We start from the raw sequence: 15,047 nt of genomic DNA, 5'->3' as shown, positions 1-15,047 counted from the left end.
CAGTATGCAGCTCCCAAACACTTGTACAACATGCATTTAAAAAGGCAGCTTTCTCAGCAGAGAGAGAGGGAAACAACTTTACCTGACCAAGGGGTTCGGGCACGTAGGTCCCACAGTCCCCGCACGACCGCAGTGCATTACACGTTTGTGAGTTCATGGAGTTCCATGCAGTCTAGTTTTTGAATCACTTGTAGGGGGGGGGGGGGGGGGGGGCGCATATATTTGAGATTTTCAAATAACGAATTGGATACTGTCCTATTTTATCCACACCTACAATCAAACAGTCACTACTTGTACATAGACGCAAATATTGTTTTAATACTTGACATTGCCAGCTGTACACAATCAATCATGAAACTGAAGCAAAAATGAAGCAAATTTCACCCCTGCCACAATGGACATAAGTGACGGGATGCTACGTAGAGCACCCTCTGTTGCTCAGGGAGCCAGACTTTTCGAGTTAAACTACAATCATTTGCACTCACACTTCACCTAAACATGAAATTGGGCAGCGTGTATTGTTTTCTGGCACTCCTGTATTTATCGATGCTGCAACTGTGTGTTTTCTTGGGATTAAGTCTGAATACACTTGATTGCAGCACTGCTCATATTAGGGGTGTACGAGTACACCAAATAGTAGATTTCGAATCGAATGAAGGAAGAAAGTCAAATGTTTAATAGAATATCAGGAAATATTAACAAGAATGTTTAAGCTTACAAATTTTGTGCAAAAAATATTGTACTGCACGTGCTCAGGAGGTTAATCACATTACTTGAACAGACCCTGAAACCATTTTGACGATTTTGTACAAATGTACTGAGTCGTTAGGGTAGGCCCTTCTGATCATTGAGAAATGCATTTAGGCGCTCCATGTAATGCACACAATTTATTATAGGGGTTTAAAAATGTGCATCACTACCGATAACCGCGGCAGGGCTCTCGGATTTTCGGCCGCCCCATCAGTCTACGTAGCGGGTGTGGGTGACGTCACTCAGGCATGCTATCCGATTGGCTACCGACATAGCGTCATCGACACTTTTTCCAACTTAACTTTTCTTAAAAAATGTCAAAACCAAGATCTGCTTATGAGGCTTCCAGTAGTCGGGGGTTCCGGAAATTCGGACAACCTGGGGTTCTTTAACGTGCACCTAATTCTTAAGCACATGGGTGTTTTCGCATTTCGCCCCATCGAAATGCGGCCACTGTGGCAGGGATTCGATCCCATAAAGGCTTCCTTCTCATTTCCTTACAATATTTCATCTCACCTTCTGACCGAAGTCAGCGAGTACAAGTATCTAGGAGTTACAATAACGAAAAACCTTAGCTGGAATAAACATGTGTCCAACGTATGCTCCTCAGCCTTTCGTAAACTCTGCTTTCTTAGACATAAACTAAAACTTGCCCCACCTGAACTTAAAAGATTAACCTACTTTTCAATAATAAGGCCATCACTAGAATATGCGTGCACCGTCTGGGATCCCTACACTAAACGTAACATCGAGGCCCTTGAAATGATTCAACGCAAAGCCATCCGTTTTATTTTTTCAAAGTATTGTGTAACTGACTCACCAACGACCCTCATGCGAACTCACGGTATTGAAACATTACAGCTGCGCCGGAAAATTCAAAGACTGAAACTACTGTTCTTACTAAAAAACCATAAGCTGTCTATGAATGCAGACCCCTTCCTTAAACCTAACACTACGCGCCAAACACGAAATCATCATGCACAATCATTAACCCCTTACAGTGCTAGGATTAACGCCTTTAAATACTCATTTTTTCCACGCACCATTGAGGGGTGGAACAGGTGTCCGCCAGATCTTTTAACCAGAGCTGATTCTTTTGACTCAATGTTTTCTTCACAGCATTTAATTTGAGAGCCATTTATTTCTACGTTTACTTTTTGTATTTTGCATCTGAGCCTTGTATTTATTGCTGTATTTTGTGTCACAACTTGTATTTAGCATTTTTCAATTTTGCTAATCCTGTTCTTTTGCATATATTATGTATTCGCCCCTCCTGCTTGGGCCTACTGTAGGCCTGCAGTATGTTCTAAATAAAAAAAAAAAAAAAAATAACCTCGTGCTTAGCAGCCCATCACCACAGCCACTAAGCGCAACCACGGCGGGTCTTTTTCCAACTTTACGGTGAACAAATAAATGTTGTTCGTAATAGTTGGAATACAGATTAATTTGTTTCCATAGAAACATAATGGAAAGAGAATACACAATGACAATTTATCACTAATCTCAAGCACTTCCAGCACACAGCAAGTGTCGTCTGCTTGTTTTATAACGTGCAAATGCAAATCTTCTGTACTAGCATGGCAAACAATGTTCAGTTAGCTAACTGTCATTTCATTAATTACAGATGACTTCATTAATTTGTACATTTTGATCATTATCTGCTATTAATATTCCTGGTTGGACAGCTATTCTGTGCAGTGCTGTCTTTGTTTTCTGTCATTATGGTGAATAAGAATTGTATCATGTCTGCCACTGCTGCGTGCCTTACGAAAAGCAAGTGCTAGTCAATCTTTTTACCTCCCTGCTTTTAAAGTGAAAGATATCAATCCCTCCACAAAAAAAGTTTCCCACACTTAAAAACAACACAAAGCACAAACAAAACAACTGCAGAACAAAGACTGGGTAGCAATTAGGTAATGCTCATTTAGCAGAACTGTAACAACAACCACCACTTTTGAAATATCTTTTCTCAAGATGTGAAACAAAATGTACTGGTATTCTATTTAATAATAGGTTTCTCAAAAAGCTTCATTGATGCAGTCCTATGCAAAGCTAAATGGAGTGCAAGGGTATTTCACATTTTGTAGATGGATATGACCATGACAGTACTATACTCCCTCAATTTTGGCTAAGTGGATGTTTATTTATTTATTTTTAATTATTTATTCATTTGTTTATTTATTGCATGCTGTTGGGCAACTTCAGGCAGAGCAGACAAAGAAAATAAACAATACTGAGGTGAGGTCATACAAAGTGAAACACTGGTGCACAATACTCCACATGCACTGCAAGTTGTTTCACTTTATTTATAAATTAGAAAAAATTCAGTACTCAATATTAGAAGGCCCTTTTTCTCTAACGTTTGTACTTGATACAATTTCAATACCCGAAAAATTATGCAACATTTTAATTTACCTAGCTGAACATCACAATGTGTCCTCTAAAACTAATGTCTGCTTTATCGAGCAACCAATGTAGAGAGCTACCTGCTCAAATATAATTCTCACGCATGCTCAGATCGACATTTTCCTGGGGTCACAGCGCGTGCAAATAAATTAGCACAACTCCGGAAACGGACAACCAAGTCAGCACAAAGCATTAAAAAGTAGGCATGGCAGACCTTGGAGCCTCTGCGACGGCAACCGCCATTGTGCATGGCTGCAGTCTCCCGGACACGTGCTGCAATCCAGCCAGCTTCTCTTCCGCCGCCTGGTGGATTTTGCAAAAGGGCAGTAAGATCAGGACTTTAGTGCCATAAAGCAACTAGCGCCCTCAAGTGGTCAAGTGATAAACATAACAAAAGAAAGTAGCATTTCATCTCTTTATGCCAGTCAAAGCAGTCCTGCAGCGCAGGTTGCAAGAAAACACCGCCGGTGCCATGTGCAGGACAGTGTCAGCATTCTAAACTTTTACAAGATTGCAGAGAGTCTACCACGATGGCTACAAGGACGGCTTTGTGGCCAAGTTAACCAGGTACAGTAGAACCTTGTTCATACTTTTTCCCCAGAACACAAGGTTGTACTAACCTACAATCCGACATCCCTAAAATATTTGGTAGACTCAACTCCAGTTGACATCTACATAATCCAAAGCATTCAGCACGATACGGCCACGCAAATTAACCAGGTAGGGCCCAAGTGACTAGAAGACGCGTGTTTTCGTTTTACTATTGCATAGTATTTTGAGCAGCCGCAGGAACTTGAAACGAAATCGAGCTGGTAGGAAAAGCCTCAACACGATATGCCAAAGCAAAACATTAAGCAAAGCCTGCACCTCGAAACAGTGGCACGTCTGAGTTTTGCCTATTGAAAATGTGCAGTGCGCTTCCAATGGTCCTACACCGCCCATGCTGAGAAACTGATAATGAAGATGCTTATCGGAACAGGGCTGATAGCTATAGCTGGGAATGCAACGTGCGACGAGCCGCGAGTAGACTTGCTGGTATTAGAAGAGGAAGCCGAGTACACTCCAGCATTTTTGCATGACGCAAGCAGGCGAGTGCTGCGGGGAAACTGCCGTGGTGAGCCCCTACTGCTCTCAATCCTGTGAGCCTCGTGGCTCTTCTTCACACAGGATATAGCAGCCGGGAAATGTATCATACGACCACAGTTTCGCAATGACGCAGTCACAAATCGCAGTCGACGCTGACGCTGAAAAATCGAGTTTTCCTCAATTGTACGAAGGCAAATAGGAAAGTCATTGCCCCCATTTTTTTAGGAAATTACTGCTGTAAATGTGATGTCGACATATCCATTTCGAGCGGTGGACCTTCCTTGGATCTGCCCGGACTTATCTGCCGGTAGCTCCACGGCACGATGCCGCTGTCAGTTGTTGAAGACAGCGGTTGTGCTTCACACGTCCATGGTGCACGAGCAACAAAGTGTGATTCACTTTCTTTGGAGCAAGAGACGGATGCCCATCGAGATACACAAGGAAACACAGCCCACGTATGGGGAAAGGTGTCTCGCTTTGAGAAGTGTGAAGGTGGTGGTCGTGAAGACTCGCACGACAACGAGCATTCGGGGAGGCTGCGTGTGTCGTTCACTAACGACAACATGGCAGAGGGGCATCCCAAATTTACTCCTGCGATGGGACAAATGTCTGAACCAGTGTGGGGACTATGTGGAAAAATAATGTAAGGTACGTAGAACAGTATCTACATTTGTAATTACCACTTGCCTATGGTTCAGCCATAGAAGCACCTCATACTCTGCCCAGAAGGCAGGCACTCGTCAAGACAAAGCAGACACTCCGTATCAAGACAGAACGCAAATTCCTTGCAAGCAAGAGTTGAATGACCTAAACCGGTGCAAATGGTGTCTACCTGTGCTATCAGCACGGATGGATCGACACACTAAAATCGCTATCTTTCAAAGGGCAGTGGCCACCGCCAGCGAGCTCATTTTCCATATTCGTCGTAATTGTTGCTTCTTTCCTTAGTTAACCTTTCATCTCATGTCGAGAAACTGGCTACTAGATATTAGCATTAGTGTTAACTTACATCATGATTAAGCTTGCGTGCTAGTTGTCACACTTTTTGTTTTTCTACCGCCAATCTTTTACCAGTTTCTACCACACTTTCCACCACTGCCTTTACATTCGAGGACCGCAGCAAAGCTGACCGTATGTCTGTATGTACAGTGCGTTGAACTGTTAGAAATAACATGTAATCACGGCTCAAATTTTTCAAAGACTTCAAGCCAGGCAGTCTGCAGGAGCAGTACACTGCACAGGCACGTATAGTTGTTGTAAAATGTTTATGAGGCGCTGGTTCCACGATAACAGAATTCTCACACTGCTTTTCCGTGCAGCTGGCAGAACAATGTGCACTATGATGGATGCGCATACTAGTGCAAGGCCTGAATTCCACTCTGGCTGCACACGCTGCAGAACCATCCAGCTCTCTTGCACGTACCGTGCACCATACGCTTTTAACATCAACCATATGAGCAAGAAGACCGTCTCCTGCAAGTCATCTACCGCTGCAAAGTCGCATACTTTAAGACTTGTCACAGCGGGAAATATGCTCGTGCTCCATACGCTTGCGCATTTCTTTTAAGAGAGTACCTCAGCTTACCTCTATGCTGATAACTGAGAAACTTGAACATGTTTGACACATCAAGAATGGCCATGCCACACGTGACATCGACGCCCCAGTTTGCTCTTGCTTGTGCCGGTATGTATTTCTTTCTCTTTTACAGTGAAGCTCTTAAGGGGAGTTACACGACTATTTTATTTCAGCAGTGTGGCAGGTAGTGAATGTCGCTCAAAGAAATGTCAGCGTCACACCGTGCACGGGAGCCCCGGAGCAGCCACATGACCACAGCGACAGTGATGAACCATCACCAAGAACAGCTAGAAATGCAGATTGTACCACAGCCCCAAAGCAGCCATATGACCAGGGAGTGTGCAGCCAGCATAAATAGAGCCAGTGCAGAATAGACAAACATAGATCACTCATAGCAAGCACTATAGAAGAGCCAAGATTTATGTAGTGAAGTGTTTCAAAATACTCAGGGCAAAGCGAAGGAATCACAGCAGTTATAGTGAAGCATTTGCTGCAAGGACTTTGGGCAATGGCATACCAGATACAGTAAAAGCTTGTTAATTCGAACCGCGAGGGGAAGCCGCTTCAGTTCGAATTAACGAAAGTTCAAACTAACGAAAGTGAAGGAGAACAACAGTACACTGCGATTTGGAAGCAGTAGGGCATGTCAGAAATTTAATGCTTGAAAAAGTCCGTGATTGTAGTCTGCCTTTTTTCCTTGAAGGCGACAGCTAGCACTTCTTGTTCTAACGAGCGAATGTGGTTGAAGGCCTCCTCTTCGCCTTCTTCAAAACTGAAGAGACGGGCAACATTCAATCCAGCCATGACCTTCGCAGCGGAGGGACACACTGGCGCTTCGTCTTCCTCCTCCTCCTCGTCACTGGCAGCGACAGGTTCAGCGCTTCTGACCTGAGAAATTATGTCCTCATCTGTCAGCGCACCACACACCACTGCACTCTCGTCCACGTCGACAGTCAGCAAAGGAGATGTCATCCAAAACGTCCGCCATGGGAGCGGTGACAGCATGTTCAAGCGCAGGTGGCTGGTTTCCTCCTTGTAGAGCTTGCGCGCCGAAGCTGCAATGGCGATAGCAATTTGCTATCGTAACTGCAGTCACTTGCTCCCAAGCACGTACAAGCATGTGTAGCGCACTTAGGAGCGTCACCTGATGATTATTACACAAAATAATTTGCTCCAACAGATGGCGCCGGTAAAATGATTAAAAATTTTTAATGATACCTTGGTCCATTGGCTGCAGCGCCGCTGTAGTGTTAGGTGGAAGGAAGGCTAACTCAATGGCCTTCATCTCAACGTCGACCTTATGAGCCCAACAGTTGTCAACGAGCAGGAGGGCTTTCCGTCCACAACGCTCAAACTTTTTGTCCACCTTCGCTAGCCACTGTCCAAACAGTTCCCCCGTCATCCATGCATTTCTGTTGGCCGCGTAGTCCACTGGGAGGGACCGGATCTGGGAGGTCAACGTAGAACAAAGAACGGCTCTCTCCCTTAATAGATCGCTTAATTTTTCGACTCCTTGCGACTCTTGTTTCCACTTACCAATTTTCCACGAAAGCTGCTGTACAATGAGGCAAAAGCCAGTCGAGGTAACAGGTGACATTCATATTGCTTATGGGTTTAACAGCTATTGCAGGGTTTGATGACGGACGCTGCTTCACACAATTTTCTTTTCCAGCATACCTAACCCATATCGTGGGTATATGGTTGCGAGAATCTGCCAGGGGTCGTGGCGAGGCGTCACTCGAGGAAATAATGAAGCAAATGGAAAAGTTCAATACAACTGCCGTTTTTCTTCAGCCGGAACTCGGTCCACGACCTTACAGACCAGCTGACTATGCACTGAATCTCACTCCTGGGCCCTGGATCAGTCTAAACAAAGGAGGTTAAGCTACCGAAGCAACAGCAATACGCGTAACCGTTGCAATAGATGGTGACAACTGAATGCACCTCGAGTTAATTGCACGGGCACTGAATCAATGAGAAAACTGGCCTTCACAGCCCAGGAGATGCCAGTAACTACCGCCATCCAAAAGGAGCCAAAAAGACAGCAAAATATTGGCCACTGAGTAGTAGTCAACTCTCAAGATTGATTGTGTGTGAGGAGTGGTGGCATGGATGCGGGGCGGCCCGGGCTTCCCCCCCCCCCCCCTCAGCTTCCCTGGGTATGTGCCTGGAGCAAGAGTTATACATGACTCTTCTTGCTAAACCATAGGCTTTTCCGTGCTCACAGTTTGCACATAGGTAGCACTTTGCCACAAGTTTAGTTTTTTTTTGCCACATTTCAAGGCAACACGTAGCCCCCAGTTTCATCTACAATAAATCCAAAGCCATCTGCAGCAATGTCACTCAAACATTTTTCTTCCCATTCTGGTGAAATGCCACTTCTAGACTAAAAATGCATTGTTCATAATGTTTGACCCTTTCCCTACGGCGAATACTGGAGAGAATTCTACCAAATTTAGCAGAATTTTTTTTTTGGCCTTAGTTTGTAGAGCTTTTTTTTCTGAAATCTAAAACGGCACCATTATTTCAGTTCAACCTTTATTTCACAAGTTGCGTAAAACGATAGGTTGTAGAAGGCTTCACTGCATCGCCCTGGTGTCCTGCAAAAGCATTTGCAAGGATCAATATACTATGAAAAAGGAATATGAAGAAACAATAACCTAACGTTACAAAAACATGCACATGAATAGTGGCTACTTTTACGCAGCTCCTAAAGCAGTTAGTAGGTCATCTTCATACTGCCGCCAGCATTGCGAGAAGAAATAGACGGTCGACACATCCCCACTGCGTTTCAAAGAGCCGCCACACCGCGAGCGTCAAGCAAAGCACCACAAGGCAACGCTGGGCCAGTGCTGACAGACCGGCGGCTCGCGCGTGAGAATCGGATTATTGGCACGCGACAGCAAGCGACGAAGACGAGAACGACGTTCGAAGAAGCGAAGCTCGAGGGACGTTTTTGTTGTTGTTGAGTATTCAGTCGGTTTTTGTTGACGGGCAGAGGTTCGCCCAGAATAAATTAGTTTTCGTAGAAACGGTTGTCGTAACTGTTGGTTACATAACTGGTGGAGGTGCACGTGCCAGGGAACGTAGCCCGGATCCCCGAAGTTTGGAGCCAACGGAATTGAGGCCTGTCCACCAACGCACGAGCCGCCGCATACGAGGTGAGGCCCCCGAGTTTGGTCCTCTCGCCGATTCACCAAGGGCAGCGGCAGCAGTCAGCCTAGGTACAAGTGCAATGGCTACTCAAGTAACCCCTCCTCACGTCGTCGTTGACTCACCCCGGACGGCAGAATCCTTTCACGGAGACACATTCGAGGATGCCGAGGACTGGCTCGAAAACTTCGAGCGTGTCGCCAGGTGTAATGGCTGGGACAAGACAAAGAAACTCCGGTATGTGTACTTCGCGCTGGAGGAATCTACACGCTCATGGTTTCAAAACCACGAAGCGTCGTTATCATTGTGGAACGACTTCCGACGAGAGCTGCTTGCTACGTACCCGAGCACGGACCGCAGAGGGCGGGAAGAAGCCGCTCTTCAGGCGAGGAACTAGCGGAACAACGAAAGTGTGACTATGTATATTGAAGACCTGACCCACCTCTTCCGCCGAGCCGACCCAAACATGGCTGAGGACAAGAAATTGCGGCACCTAATGTGCGGTGTGAAACAGGAACTCTTGCCGGCCTGGTTCGTAATCCGCCCCGTGCTGTAGCCGAACTTCTATCAGAGGCGACTATGATGGAGAAGACGCTGCAGCAGCGTGCGAGGCAGTACAACAGAGATGTAAGCGTCGCATCATTTGACGTTGGGTCAGGAGCACTCCCAAACAACATGGACATCCTACGCGAAATGGTGAGGTCCGTCGTAAGGGAAGAGCTGCAGAAACTGCAGCTGGCCCAAAGCTCTCCTACGGTGTCCTCACTTGCTGATGTCATACGCGAAGAAGCCCGGCAAGTAATTTGTGAGCCAGAGCCTCAGGTGCGGCCCCGCGCACAGCCAGAGCGTCAGCCGCGGATATCGTACGCCCAAGCTTTACGTCAGAACCTAGGATGCACCGACTTTGGACGAACGGCCGCATCACCCCAGGTACTTCCTCGCAATGGGCCGCCCATGCCAGAAGGAAGTCCACGTAAAAGCGATGTATGGCACACTACAGACCGGCGTCCCCTCTGCTACCACTGTGGACAGGCTGGTCACCTATACCGGGAATGCCAGTATCGCCGAGTAGGACTACAAGGCTGCTCTGTGAATGCGCCTTGCCCCCGAAACGGTGAGCGGCCCTATGAAATTGAAGCTTTTTTATCTACGCGCCAAACTATTCGGAACCCCCAGCAACATGAACCTCGATCGGCAGCGCCTATGCGTCATAGGTCGTCCAGTCCGCGACCCTCATCCATTTCACCGAGGCGTCACTCAAAAAGTCCGCGACGAGAAACTAGAGCCAGCGACCTGTGGAGGCAAGGCCGCTGACGCCCGGAACACCAAAGGCCCTCCATCCCCAATCCGACAAGACAGCAGTGACGAAACAACAAACAAGTGCAGCGATGACGCCATTACTTCCGAGTTGCGCGTCATCGACGCCTTCGAAGTGACTGCGTTGATAGACACTGGTGCGGACTATTCAGTTATTAGCAGTGTACTCGCCAGAAAATTGAAAAAGGTATTAACCCATTGGACCGGTTCTCCAATACGTACAGCAGGGGGACACTTAGTCGACCCCGTAGGAATGTGCACCGCAAGAATCGGAATTAGAGGCTTTAGAAACATCAGCAGCATTATTGTTCTCTCTGAGTGTTACCGTGATCCGATACTGGGCATGGACTTTTTGCAAACAAATGGCGCAATTATCGACTTGCAAGAATCACGCGTTGTTTTCCACAGAAAATGCTGTTACCGTTTCTGATACAGAAGAGCCACATATTTCCTCTCTCCGTATTGTGGATGAGCACGTGACGGTGCCGGCACGGTGCAGTCTGACTGTTGTTGTAAGGAGCGACGCATTTCGCGACTATGAGGGACTTGCAGACAGAAATATCGGGCTGCTATTGGAAAAGCAAATATGCGTGGCAAGAGGCCTAGTTCAACTGCGTAACGGATGTGCGGACATCCTATTGACTAAGTTTGGCAATGAGGCACAACACGTGGCGAAGGGAACAACCATAGCGTCTCTTCATTACTATGCACAACTTGCGGATGTGTCAACCCTCGATGTAGCATCACCAGCTTCTGTCACTTTAGACAGTGTCCGTACCTCTATCAACATTGACCGAGAGCTGTCATCACTACAAAGAGATAAGATTGTGAACTTGGTCACAGAGTTTGCAAATTGCTTTTCGACTTCATCGAAAGTCCGTCGTACTCCCATCGCAAAACACTGCATTGTGGTTGAAGAACCTGCAAGACCAGTGCGCCAACACCCGTACCGGGTGGCTCCCAAAGAAAGAGAAGCGATAAGAAGTCAAGTACAGGAAATGCTCAAGGACGATGTAATACAGCCATCCAATAGCCCGTGGGCATCTCCGGTAGTCCTGGTCAAAAAAAAGGATAACACTAAGATTTTGTGTTGATTACAGGAAACTCAACCTCGTCACGAAGCGGGATGTTTATCCACTCCCACGCATCGACGACACCTTGGACAAACTACGCAATGCTTACTTCTTCTCCTCTTTGGATCTCAAAAGCGGATACTTGCAGATAGAAGTGGACGAGCGAGATCGCAAAAAACGGCGTTTGTGACACCGGATGGTCAATACAAGTTTAAGGTGCTTCAATTTGGTTTGTGTTCTGCACCCGCCACATTCGAGCGGATGATGGACACTGTTCTCTCCGGACTGAAATGGCACTCGTGCCTCGTCTACCTTGATGATGTGGTGGTCTTCTCCACTACATTCGAGCAGCACATGCAGCGACTGAGAGCAGTTCTGGATGCTATTCGCACGGCGGGATTGACCATAAAACTCGAAAAATGCCACTTCGGCTTTCGCGAGCTCCGCTTTCTCGGGCACATTGTCAGTGCTGAAGGCGTCCGCCCCGATCCTGAGAAGATCACTGCAGTAGAAATGTTTCCGAAGCCAAGAGACAAAAAAGCTATTAGACGTTTCCTAGGACTGTGTGCCTACTGCAGGCATTTCGCAGAAAATTTTTCTAAAATTGCTGAACCACTCACGCGACTGACAAAAGAAGATGTCCCTTTTGTGTGGGAGGAAGAACAAGAAGACGCCTTCTCTGAACTACGACGGCATTTGCAGAGTCCTCCTATACTTGCCCATGTTGATGAAAATGCCGAAACGGACATCCACACTGACGCGAGTAACGTTGGTCTCAGTGCCATACTTATTCAGTGGCAGAATGGAGAAGAAAAAGTCATTGCGTACGCAAGCCGTACCTTATCGAAAGCCGAGACAAATTACTCAGCTACAGAAAAGGAATGCCTGGCGGTTATATGGGCCATCAGTAAGTTCCGGCCATACTTATATGGTAGACCGTTTCGAGCCATAAGCAACCATCACTCATTGTGCTGGCTGGCGAACCTCAAGGACCCTTCTGGAAGACTCGCTAGATGGAGTTTGCATCTACAGGAGTATGACATCACGGTCGTTTACAAGTCCGGTCTCAAGCACAATGATGCTGACTGCTTATCACGCGCACCAATCGAAGCTACGTCACCCGAATACGAGCAAGATTTCCCATTTCTTGGGGCTGTGAATACAACGGAAATGGCTCATCATCAGCGTACTGATCCGGAATTACTCCTGCTCATCGAGTACCTGGAGGGTCGACAAGTGAAAGTGCCTTGAGTTTTCGCCCGTGGATTGTGTTCGTATGTCCTCCGGAACAACGTCCTCTACAAACGAAACTTCGAGCACAGTGGTGAGATGTTTCTACTTCTCGTACCATCATCGTTGCGAGCTGAGATCTTAGGGGCTTGCCATGATGACCCTGCAGCTGGCCACTTAGGCATTAGTAGGACTCTGGCGAGAATCCACCAGAAATATTACTGGCCGAAGTTGATGAATTCAGTGCAGCACTATGTCAAATCGTGCCGAGATTGTCAAAGACGCAAAACACCGCCGCTCAAACCAGCAGGTTTTCTGCAACCAATACAGCCACCAGCAGCGCCATTTGAACAAATAAGAATGGATTTACTTGGACCATTTCCCGTTTCAACCTCAGGAAAGCGCTGGATTGTGGTTGCAACCGATTATCTGACCCGGTATGCTGAGACCTCTTCTCTTACAAAAGGAACTGCCATTGAAGTGGCTCAGTTTTTTGTCACACACATAGTGTTACGACATGGCGCACCTAAGGTACTCATAACAGACAAAGGAACAGCTTTTGTGGCCCGTTTGATGCAGTCTGTTATGAAACTAACACATACTGCTCATAGAAAAACCACAGCATACCATCGGCAAACAAACGGCCTGACTGAACAGCTCAACAGAACGCTCGCTGAAGATCTCAATGTACGTGGACGTCTAGGACAGTATTCTACCATATGCCACCTTTGCGTATAATACTGCAGTACAAGAGACAATGCATTTCCCGCCATTTGAACTTGTCTACGGTCGGACAGTAACAATGACACTAGACGCAATGTTACCCGTAAACAACAGCACCGAAGACAACCCTAACGTTAGTGAGTACATAGAAAGGGCAGAAGAAGCACGGCAGTTAGCAAGGCACCGTATTGTACAACAGCAATACGTCGACGCAAACCAGTACAACCTAGGGCGACGAGAGGTACAGTACAACCCCGGAGACAAAGTGTGGGTGTGGACGCCTATCTGTACGCTCGGTCTTTCGGAAAAGTTACTGCGCCGTTACTTTGGCCCCTACAGAATACTTCGCCAGTTAAGTCCCTTAAATTACGAGGTAACTCCTGAAGGCCAAGTCTGCTCCACACGAAGCAGGACTCGCCCAGAGGTCGTACACGTAGTACGACTGAAACCATACCATGAAAGGCATTAACAGAAGTTGCATGTACGATCAAGCCCAGCACCGGCCACCATCTGACCTCTCTCCTTTCAAAGCAGATGGCCTCTCTAGGCATTTTCTACGCATCGGGACGATGCTTCTTCGGAGGGGGCTAATGCCGCCAGCATTGCGAGAAGAAACAGACGGTCGACACATCCCAACTGCGTTTCAAAGAGCTGCCACACCGCGAGCGTCAAGCAAAGCACCGCAAGGCAACGCTGGGCCGGTGCTGACAGACCGGCGGCTCGTGCGCGAGAATCGGATGATTGGCACGCGACAACAAGCAACGAAGAGGAGAACGACGTTCGAAGAAGCGAAGCTCGGGGTCGTTTTTGTTGTTGTTGAACCTTCAGTCGGTTTTTGTTGACGGGCACAGGTTCGCCCAGAATAAATTAGTTTTCGTAGAAACAGTTGTCGTAACTGTTGGTTACAGTATTGTGGACTCACAGGCAGCCGCAAGGTCCTCCGAGCCATTTATAGAATAGTTGTCATAAGACTCCCCAGATGAAAACACATCGCTTTCCATTTCCGAGCAAAACTCTACAGAGCTGTGGTCTAATAAGGAGTCGTGAAAATACTTTCCTTCACACGCACTTTCATTTGCCGCGCTTCGAGGAGGCAGCCATGCTTTATGCAGGGTTGTCAGAGGCGGCAATATTGACACGTGTACTTATATTTATCGGGCGACCACGTTTCGCCGCCTAACAAATCTTATCGCACAGCGCGGGACGCGCTTGCATGTATCCGAAGTTTCTGGAAAGTTATCGATGCTTCTATCCGCAGTCTGTTGTCGCCGAACCTTGTGTTATCTGATTTATTCGCCTGACGCGAATGGTGTAGAACTTTGTGGAAGGCACGCGGGTCCCAACGATTAGTCTGGAACATTCGACGATTCTGTATAAAAGCCGACGCGCTTGACCCGCTGATCAGATTTCCGACGATCGCCGACCGTGTTCGCCGCTATCGTTGTGCTATAAGTGTAGCCTCTTTTGTGGGCACCTTGGATTCTCCCGGACGCTGTCGAGGATACAGGAAAGGTATTACTGGCCGCGTCTGACCGCCGACGTCGCCCGTTACGTCAAGACATGCCGAGACTGTCAGCGGCGCAAGACACCACCGACAAGGCCAGCAGGGTTACTACAGCCGATCGAACCTCCTCGTCGACCATTCCAGCAGATTGGGATGGATTTGTTGGGGCCGTTTCCGACGTCAACATCCGGGAATAAGTGGATCGTCGTGGCGACGGACTACCTCACCC

The 15,047-nt window shown here is 47.2% G+C and overlaps 1 protein-coding gene across 14 annotated transcripts in view; it reads right to left on the bottom strand.

Annotated features, from left to right (window-relative positions):
• The window catches only part of LOC126519271 (uncharacterized), a 158,279-nt gene that overhangs the window by 57,557 nt on the left and 85,675 nt on the right, over positions 1-15,047 (bottom strand). For all 14 annotated transcript variants that reach the window (XR_008610016.2, XR_008610015.2, XM_055065236.2 and 11 more), the window contains exon 11: positions 3,371-3,459. Coding sequence is in view for 12 of the 14 variants with exons in the window: in XM_055065236.2 (XP_054921211.2) it covers positions 3,371-3,459 (89 nt within the window). In the remaining 2 variants the exon portion in view is untranslated. The remainder of the gene's footprint in view (positions 1-3,370; positions 3,460-15,047) is intronic.

This window comes from Dermacentor andersoni, chromosome 10, assembly GCF_023375885.2.
Source record: "Dermacentor andersoni chromosome 10, qqDerAnde1_hic_scaffold, whole genome shotgun sequence".
NCBI lineage: Eukaryota > Metazoa > Arthropoda > Arachnida > Ixodida > Ixodidae > Dermacentor > Dermacentor andersoni.
The sequence above is the reverse complement of the archived record's forward strand: the minus strand, read 5'-3'. Positions and strand labels throughout refer to the sequence as shown.